This window comes from Crocodylus porosus, unplaced genomic scaffold, assembly GCF_001723895.1.
Source record: "Crocodylus porosus isolate Cpor-Errol unplaced genomic scaffold, CroPor_comp1, whole genome shotgun sequence".
Taxonomy (NCBI): Eukaryota; Metazoa; Chordata; order Crocodylia; family Crocodylidae; genus Crocodylus; species Crocodylus porosus.
Window position 1 is genome coordinate 10,736,478 of NW_017728924.1, and position 9,941 is coordinate 10,746,418.

General features: G+C 43.5%; 1 protein-coding gene across 2 annotated transcripts in view; it reads right to left on the reverse strand.

The window, feature by feature from the left end:
* Positions 1 to 1,842: 1,842 nt before the first annotated feature.
* Positions 1,843 to 9,941, reverse strand: part of LOC109313653 (SLAIN motif-containing protein-like) — a 36,084-nt gene continuing 27,985 nt past the window's right edge. For both annotated transcript variants that reach the window (XM_019540316.1, XM_019540317.1), the window contains 5 exons: positions 6,807 to 6,947; positions 5,760 to 6,077; positions 5,394 to 5,531; positions 4,962 to 5,277; positions 1,843 to 3,076 (listed from right to left, as the gene is read on the reverse strand). In XM_019540316.1, the coding sequence (XP_019395861.1) occupies positions 3,010 to 3,076; positions 4,962 to 5,277; positions 5,394 to 5,531; positions 5,760 to 6,077; positions 6,807 to 6,947 (980 nt within the window). In that variant the 3' untranslated portion in view covers positions 1,843 to 3,009. The remainder of the gene's footprint in view (positions 3,077 to 4,961; positions 5,278 to 5,393; positions 5,532 to 5,759; positions 6,078 to 6,806; positions 6,948 to 9,941) is intronic.

The following is a 9,941-nucleotide window of genomic DNA, read 5'->3' on the forward strand; positions in this document are numbered from 1 at the left end:
TTGTAATAAACTGATAACCTTGCAAACATGAATCGGAAACCACTAAGAATAGTTTTAGCTTCTTAACATCAATTACACTACTTATGTGTGGTTAACTCTAATGATGTGCATTTAGAATAAAAGTAGATCATATTAAACTCACCTGTCACTCTCCAGTTAAGTGGAATGTTCCTCTTTGAATAGAGAACTGAAACAATTGGAACTTGATTTCAGGCCCCATTAGAAATAACTATTCTACACTGTACACATTTTAGTGCAACTCAACTTTACCTAAGAAAGCCTTGAAGACTCTTGATCTGTTGAAGGAAAAGTACTTCTATAGATACTAAACTTCCTTTAGGACAGACTGAAATTTCAACACACTTTCTCTTCTGTACCTTCACCTAACTCTTCAGGGTACTTTTCTGCATGGAAAAACATTATGGGGATGTTCTCTCTCTCTCTCTCTCTCTCTCTCCCTAACACATCATTTCTCCATGAGCAGATCAGTGGAGCAGGTCCTCAAGGAGCTCAGTGAAGCACCTAGAGGAGAGCAAGGCAACTAGGAACAAGCAGCATGGATTTACCGAGAGCAAATTATGCCTTGCAAACCTGATTTTCTTCTAAGGAGACCACCTTTTGTGAACCGGGGAAAAACAGTGAATGTAATACACTTTGTTCTTTTCAGCACTGGTAAGGCCTTACCTGGAATACCATGTCCAGTTTTGGGTTCTACACATCAAGAAGGCTGTGGGCAGTTTCTAAGGAGTCCCATGCAGGATGAGGGACCTGGGAAACAACTTACGCAGAAAGGCTGAAAGAACCAGGGTTACTTAATCTGGAGAAAAGAGGATTTCGGGGGGATATTTAATAAGTCTTCAAATCCCAAATGGCCAATTATAGAGAAGATGGAGATGTGCTTTTCTCTGTGGCTGTAGGGGATAGTATTAAGAGCAATGGTCTCAAGCTACAGCAGAAGAAATTGAGGTTAGAGATTAGGAAGAACTTGCTATGCAGGTGGCCAGCTTGGAACAAAGACAGACTCTCCATCCTTGGAAGTTTAAGAGAAAGGTTAGACATTTGGCAGGGATGGGCTGGTCAAGGACAAGCCTGTTTTGAGCCAGGGGGCTGGACTAAATGACTTCATGTGGTCCCTTCCAGCCCTACCTTCCTATGATCCTAAAGATGTTCCAAAGGAGAAGTGGGTTTAACAAGAAGATAACAGCTATTGGAGGAGGATTTCAGAAAAGAAATCCCCAAGGGGGACAGGAAGAAATCTGACCCAAAAAATGGTCTCCTGCAGAAGAAAGTTACATTTTCCAGAACAGAAGCTGCTCTGGGAGCCTGGTGGCTCTAGCAATTTAATGCCACCTATCACTCAAAACTAAGCAGGGACAAAACTAGCTTTAAAATCTAGTTACTAAATACAAATTAGCTAAAATACTGCAACTCTTCCAGCTTCACTCCTACTGAAACAGGACAAACCTGCAACAGCTAAAGTAAGGGTCACATAGGGAACAAACATATGAAGCTGATGAGCAAGGCCTTGTATTCTCCCTCAGTATGGACAGCTAGACCCTAAAATAGGGATGTATGTAATTCCTGCCTCTTCTCAGTGGCTGTAAACAAGTCTGAAGGACAGAAGGTTATTATTAAGTTAAACAGCTAAACAATGCAGTACAAGCTGACCCCATCAGCAGTAGTCCTTAGACTCTAACTTTTTAGAAAACCTTTTTTATGTCTCAGTTAACATTTGTTAAACAGACAAGTGGAGAGAGTTTAATGCATATTACTGGGGCAGAGGGGAGATGCAGATCACGCTTCTAGAGATGCTACCATAAACAAAAAAAACAAGACTCCTTGTTTGCTATTAAGGCAGATCTACTTTTCAGCACCTTAACATTTTATTAAGCTACACTATCAAATCACATTAATGGCAGGGAAAACATTGCTGAGCTCAAATCAGTGCATATTTTATGGACTCCATTTGAATCACCAGCCTCTTGCTGAAGATGGGGGATGATTTTACCAATTCCTTCATATGAAAAAGGCAATTAGAAAAAGTTTCATACAAAACCCAATGAAGGGTAATTGTTACCAACAGGAAATGGGGCAAAGTGTATATTATGAAGAGAAACACTTAAAGTAAAATTAGTCTCTCTAACATACAGTGGGTGCCAAAGACTGGACATTACCATCTGCAAGAAGTTAAGCTTGCTGGTATTTTCTCAACTAAGATACAGAACTTAGCAATGTGATAACTATCAGTTTAAGTAGCACCCACTGTATTATGATGGCCTGTTCAGAAACCCACACAAATATTGTGCATTACTCCTTCATTTGTGAACTGACACTACTGTGATGCACACACGTGGATACAAACATGTCTGAAGTGTACTACTGATAGTTATAAAAGCTGCCTTTGACTTCTAGAGAAACATTAATAAAAAGTAGCAGAAGAAATACATTTTATACAGGAATAAGTATAAAAAAAATTCTGGGCTTCAGATCAGCTAGATTAGATGACACCAGGTGCATTAAAAAAACTCCGAAACCTTCTAACACCTATACAGCTATTTCTACACTCTCCACCCCTGCTAAGAGCAACAAACAATAAGTTGAAGCTTCTTGCTGGCACAAACACAACAACTTGTGGCCTTTTAAGCAAGTTTCCATGTGAACATGTCATAGTGGATTGCAGTCAATGTCGCTTCCAACAATAGGCTGTAGGTAGAAATCTATATTAAAGATGCAAAGGCTACTCAAGCTTCTGCAGTTTTTCAGAGTTCAGGGATACAGTACACAAATAATTGTCCATTTCTATCATTAAGAGGCCAAGCTCTTGACAAATTAAATGAAGTCAAGAACAAAGTCTGCATTCTAGAGATGGAGGGAGGGGGCTGGGGAATGTATAAGTCAGTCCCATGCAGTGGATCTGGAAAGAAGCATATTTTAGAGTATTCTTATGCCCAGCCAGCTGGGGTTCTTCAACACAGATGTTTGGCAGTGCATCAGCATCTTTGGGTTGCTTCAGTAACATCCATCCTTCCAAGAATCATCAGCAGTTGTCTGGCTGGTTTTTACCGACTGAGGAACTCTGTTTAAAACAAAAAAACAAAAGCCATCTAGTCACAAGTAGTGACGCACTGAGCTCCGACTTAAGTGTTCATTATACCATTAGCAGAGGAACATATTAGTGATCAAAGCCTTAACTCAGATGCCATACTTTTGCGCTTTCTGGCTTGCCACACAGGCATGCCTCATTCAGTGTCCTAGTTGCATGTGGCACACACCCATGCATACTATTAAAGCTAGTCCTGCATTTTATGGCAGGCTGAATAAAAACCCTACACACAGTATCTCATTTCTGTGGCAAGCTGGCACAAGAAACTGGAAAATGCAGCAGTCCTGGGTAATGTGTTGGAAAAAAAAAAGCAAATTTAAGCAAACCCTTTAAAAAAAATAAGCACCTAATATCACTAAATGTGAGAGAAATGATTGGTAAAATATATTTGCAGCATTTTCTGCACAAGTAACTTCACTATAACAGTGAAGTCCACTGAAGATGTGCTGTGTTTTTTATTTTACACAATGACAAAAAGAAATCTAGAGGGCCCAGAGGATCTTGGGGAATTTCGGAATAGCTGAAAACTTAAAAAACAACCCTCATTCTTAAGGCCTGGGGCTTTTATAAAGAAACACTCAGCACTTGCTTTAATGGAAACCAGATGTAGGTCAAACACAAATGAAATTTAAAGATAATTGTGCTTCTTTCTGTGTTGTCTGTGTTTAAGAATTTTTTTAATAAACTCTCTCATTGGACAAACTGTATAACTGGAAGAGATGTTGACAACGTAGTCAAAAACAATCCAACCTAGTTCTGGGACATAAGATACAGACTTTAGATAGTTCTGAGACCAGTAAAAATCAGAGCATATATATAAGCCCTGACTGAAGCACAAATTTTTGAAGATATATAATATTCCAGGTGCAGTTTGGGTGCCATTCATCTTTATTCTGCTTCAGTTCCATTAGAGTAGGGGTTGTCAACCAAGGGCGCCCATACACCTGGGAGTACTTGGACCAGTCCTAGGGGGTATGTGTGGGCGGGTGAGGACGGAGCACCACTGCCTCCCAGGAGCAGGGCAGGGAAGCTTGCACATCAGCCCAGTGAGCTTCCTCACCGCAGCCGAGTGAGCGTCCCTGCCCACTTGCATGCTGTCCCTGCCTCCCTGTTCTGTGTCTGTCCGTGTGCTACTCTCCCCCAACCCCTGCTCAGTGACTGGCCGCCGGGGGTACTTAAATTCAAAAAGGTTGAAAACCCCTGCATAAGACAAAAGAGCAAATGCCTGAGAAAGCCTGCCAAATGAGTTGTTCAGAGCTTAGGGCCAAGATTTCTCAATTCCTTAACTTTATGTAGTCACTTAAAATAGCCTAGAGAGGGAATATTACCCTCTCTGGGTAATATTACCAAATATTATCAAATCAAAATGGTAATATTTTATCTGCCATGTGCCTCTGGAAACTGCTACAACAGACACAGGACACTGAAAAACAAGCCATGGAAAGCCTGTTGAAGATTATCTCAAGTAGTTGATGGAACAGGAAATGTTACAAGATTTCCAGTACTTGTTTTGAGAAACAATTTAGGCCAAGGCAAGCACTTAAAAAAGTATCATATATTTATAAATCAGGCCCAAAATGTAACCTGAATGTTTCATTAAGAGAGCCAAAATGTCTACAGAAAGCAATCTTAAAGCTAAGGATTACTTATAGCTTACTGCTGGGGCAAAAACATGCTAGGAAGTTCCCATCTGCAAACCATCTGATTTGGAAATCACATCCCAGTAGATGGAACATACTACAAATAAGAGATCCCTTTTACTTTATAATTTGAAATGTACTTTATAAGCCAAATTTTGGCAGACATAGTTAAGGTGCACTTAATTTTCTTAAGTTTGTTTCAGTCATTAAGACCTTACCTCTTGGACGGGGGTGTCAGCTTGCTCTTAGGAGTAGAAGTTCCTCCTACAGATGTCCGTACTTTGATGGGCGAGTTTTTGGCTATCGTGACCATATTACTTCTGGTAGCAGAAGAACTGCTATTGGAAGACCCTGGACTATAAGTAGAAGACTGTGGTTTTCGAACTCCAACAGGATTTGTGTAGCTGGAGGCTTTCACTGGCTGTCGTGGTGTTAACAGAGAATTTGTGCATGACCCTCCTTTCACTGGCTGTCGTACTGTTAAGGGAGACTGACCAGCACTAGAGGAATACCTGAGCTTACTGGAATTCAAACCTAAAAGTGTAATGAAAGGAAACAAGTTGGTAATGCTTTCTCTCCCACACCCCCACAGGCCCCTCTCCCTTACACACGTGCACACTACAAAGTGGTAAAAACTAAAGTGAACTGACTTGTTGATGGTTGCTGCATTCTGGCAAGTCGGCTGCTGGGCACCTGTAGATCGGATTCCAAACTCCGGCTACTCCTTACAGACTCTAGAGCACGAAGGCTTGTCCTAGCCAAGTTAGGCATACTGTGACGCATCTCCTCTGGAGTTCGAACGAATTATAAATAGAGCATAATATTAGGAGACCAAATTACTTCCATGGTATAATCTATTCCTAGGAAAATGCATATTGTTAGTTTTAATTCAAATTGATAAGAAAAATACAGAGTAACCATGAAAGTGATTGCTATTTAATAACAATCATTTTTTGACCAATCCACATGTCCATATTTTTTAATATGCAATACTGTACAGTTCATAGCTAGCCTACCTTCATTATTTGTGTACTTCAGTCGATCTTGCATGGTGCTTTGCACAGATCTCCTTGGGGGTCGAATACGAGAGGTAGTTGCCCTGTTGTAATCTGCTCCTGAAGAAGGGGACTGACATCGGGGGGAGCTGACAGGAGATGGTGAGTACCTGTGAGCACTACGATAGGACAGGGAACAATCATAATCATCCTCATCCTCCAGACTGTATGCGTCAAACTCCTGGTCGCTGTAGGTACCTCTCCTGAGAGAGTGAAGGGAGGCACTGGAACTACGACGAGACACTGAAGCAGAGCTAGAAGCACAATCCTGGCGGAGACCTGAGAATATGAAATGCCACGGACCAAATTACTTTTAACTTCATACAAACTACTTCCCCTGCCATGGCACAGCAGAAGTTAACTATTACCTCTCTGATCATTTTGTAAATTGGCTTTGGGACTGGATTCAAGAAAACAGAACAATCTTCATCATAACATCACATGGTACATTACTTTAAGGGAAAATTTACACAGATACAGGTGGTATGGGGGAAATATTCATGATTATTGTTCTAAACTTCAGGAGCCATCTACAAGATTAGCGGTACACAATTACAGATTATGAAGGTTTAAACAGTTGGTTTAAAATGTCCCAGAATGCATTACATGCATGTGTATCCCTGGGGGTACTTCAAAAGGTCCCAAGGGCTATGCGGGCGTGGGAGGGAACAGAGTGCCACCACCCCATGCTGCTGCCTCACAGGAGCAGGGCCCGGGTGGGGTGAGAGCAGCATCGCACGGATGCTGCACTGCCACCACTCGCCACACCCCTGCTTTGCATCCAGCTACTTGCAAACCCCACCCCCGCCACCATGCTCTGCGTCCGGCTGCTCACAACCCCCATCCCACCCCCTCCTGCCTGCACTCAGCCGGCATCAGTCTATTGCCAGGTTTAGATGGAAGTCTTAGAGCCATAGACTTTACCCCTCTATGAGAGCAGTCGCAAACCATCTATATTTCCTCAAAAATCCAAAACTGTAAGATGAAAAGGAAATTGCTGTCACATACTTTCTTCCTGTAGGCGTGCCATAACCTGGACATCAGTCAAGTCCTGCAGTTTGTAGCCCATAGAGATAGAGTCATCAGATGTACTAAGCTCACTGTCCACAGAGGACTGAGAACTCAGTGCAGAATGCATACTCAAGTAACCTGTGGGAAGAGGGGTGGAGAGGGAGGAAAAATAGTGAGCAGCAAAAAATGATTTAGAAACGCACAGAAACTCATTTTTATTTGAGGGCAAAGCAATTAAGGTGTTGGAGGTAGCTCAGTTTATTTGCTAAGGAAAAAACCAAAAAATCCAAAAGTTAGTTACACCTACAGAGGATTGTTCTTCACGTCTTGACTACTAAATAGACTGACTGATATGCTGGAGCATGGATTCCTGTCCAGAGAAAAGCAACTGAAGCTACCAGAACCTCAGCCTGATTTCAGTGCTTAATATTTCCACACTTTGAGAAAGATATGTCTGCTGATCCAGAAGCTGATTTTGAAGTCACAGGAGACGTTTGCTGTGGTGTTTACACAGGTTTATATGAGCACTAATGCCTCACATCCTCCTGAACCCATAAAATTACTATCTAGATTAAGAATTTACTATTATGAGTAGAGTTCTGCTGAGATACATCAGTCACATAGTAACACTCTTATGCAACAGATGGTTTTATAATAGTCACTTGTTACCTCATGATCCTTCTCCCTCACCCCACCTGTTGTTTCATCCACTTGCTGCATCTTGTAATAAACCACGACTACATTTCTCAGGGAATAGAATGGCCTTGGATTTAAACAGACATAACTGTACTGATATCAAAGAATACAGATACAAGCTGTTATGATACAGCTAGTAATCATGATTATGTGACACCACAAACGTAGCAAAAACGCTTCACTTTTAATCCTGCTTCAGTTAGGATTAAGGTTAGGGTAATTTAAAATCAATTGTATCGCTACAAGATCACGCAAACTTAACAGATCAGTGGAGGCCATTATTTTTGGCAGGTGTACCACAAACTAGCCTACACCAATGCTCAACCTCCTGCCTGCAGGCCAGGCCTGCAGAGCCATCACATCCAGCCCAAGGGAATCCCCACAAGTTGGAAAAATTGGCAGCTGGCAAGCAGCAGAAGTTCCATGCAGCGGAGTCCAGCCCTGCCCGGGCCACGGCTATGTAGAGGGATCGGGATGGTCCCACCCCTGCTACACCTGGATCAGGCCAGGCTGCTCCTCACCCCCTCGGGTGTCCCGATAGGAGCCGTTCCATTCCAACCCCCACTCCCATGCACCCAGATCAGGACCACTTCGTTCATCTTCCTCTTCCCGCTTTCCCACACACATCCAACCCATTTGTCCGCATCATGGCTGCTCCACCCCTTCCTATTCTGCCCCCTGCATGCCAGATCAGGGCTGCTCCATCGCCCTCCCCAAGCCCCTAACCTCCTCACATCCAGATCGGGGACCAAGTCGCCCCCTGCCTGTCCAGCACATGGACCAGGGTCAGCCAGTACACCTGCCTGTGGCCAGATGGAGCCCAGCCGGGATGGATCCAGCCCACAGCCAAGACTTGGCATTGTCCATCTGGCCCACAGGGCAAAAAAGGTTGGACAACACTGACTTGTACCTTTCCTGAACGCTACTCCAATGCCCTTCCCCTACCCAACCTGCTGCTCTTTCTGCTCCCTGCCCAATCTGCTGGCTGTCGCACCTGTGGCACACATGCAATAGCTGCTGCATGCTCCCAACTAGCTACTCCCTCTCCCCTTTTAAAGCAACTAAAACACACATTTGTCCACACCCTCAGGTACTGGTCTGTATAACAGTGTTCCTCAACCCGTGGGTCACAATCCAAAAGTGGGTTGCAAGAATATATGAAAGGGTTGCAAACAAGCTTTAAGAACTGGATCAACAAACTTTAAAAATGGATTCTCCTTTAAAGGAGAAAAACACTATGCCAGCTGGCAGAGGTCCAGCCTACAAGGGGCTGCTAGGAGCAGCAAAGTAGCCAGGCAGCATGGACAGCTGCTACAGGGGTGGGGGCATAGACAATATGTCAGGGGGTGCAGAGGCAAAGGCAACACTGCCTGTCACCACACCTCCTCTCCAGAGTACAGCCATGGCTTCAGGGGAGTGACAGCAGCTGGGCCAGAGGCAGGGGTATTGCTGCACCCAGTGCACCACCAGCTGGCAGGAGAAGGTGAAGGTAGCATAGCCCTCCTCCTCCCCCCATCCATTATTCCTTGTGCTGCTGGAGGCATGGCTGGTGCAGGGTTTCTGGCGGCAGTGGCAGAAATGAGTTGCCACCCTACCGGAGTCTCGGGGCAGTGGGTTGCGAGTGAGGAGCACCAGCAGGGCGAGAGGACTGTTTTCTACTTAAACTATTCACTGGTTCAGGACTGGCCACTGATGTTTATAAATGGGTCCTGGTACAAAAAAGGTTGAGAACCACTGGTAAAACACCTTGAGATAATACAATGAGATCCTTACTGGGACCACTGGACCCTACTCTAATACAAATAATAACATTCGAAGAGGGTACACCTCCTATTAAGATGTTAAACTACTATTACATGCACAGGCATAAGTAAAAGGGAAATAAGGTGTCATTTTCTTTTAGTTTAAGTTCATAGTAACTGACATGTAATATTTAGTTAACATTGTTTGATGACTGAAGTCAGTCTCTCAGGATTTTCCACAGTATATGAGATACACCACGTTAGGCTAGTGGAATATGAAAATGGAGCGAGTCCAGTAGCAAATGCTTGCTACTGGAAGGCTTTTTTTGATAAACTGATTATACCACTGATACCAATGATAAACTGATTATACCAATTATACCAATAAACTGATTATACTTGTCCTTGCATCTCAGATGGGTGGCAGTCAACCCAACACAGAAATGTTCATACCTCAGCCCACTCTTCTCTGCATTTTCTCCTCTTGGTTGGCAAATGCGTTATAACACTAATAGCCATCATTCCCCTGTATTAGTTAAACAAAGTAATTTCATAGTAGGTAGGGTCGGAAGGGACCTCAGCAGATCAAGTCCAACCCCCTACCGTGGCAGGAAAGAGTACCGGGGTCAAATAACCCCAGCAAGGTGTACATCTAGCCTCCTCTTAAAGACCCCCAGGGTAGGAGCCAGCACCA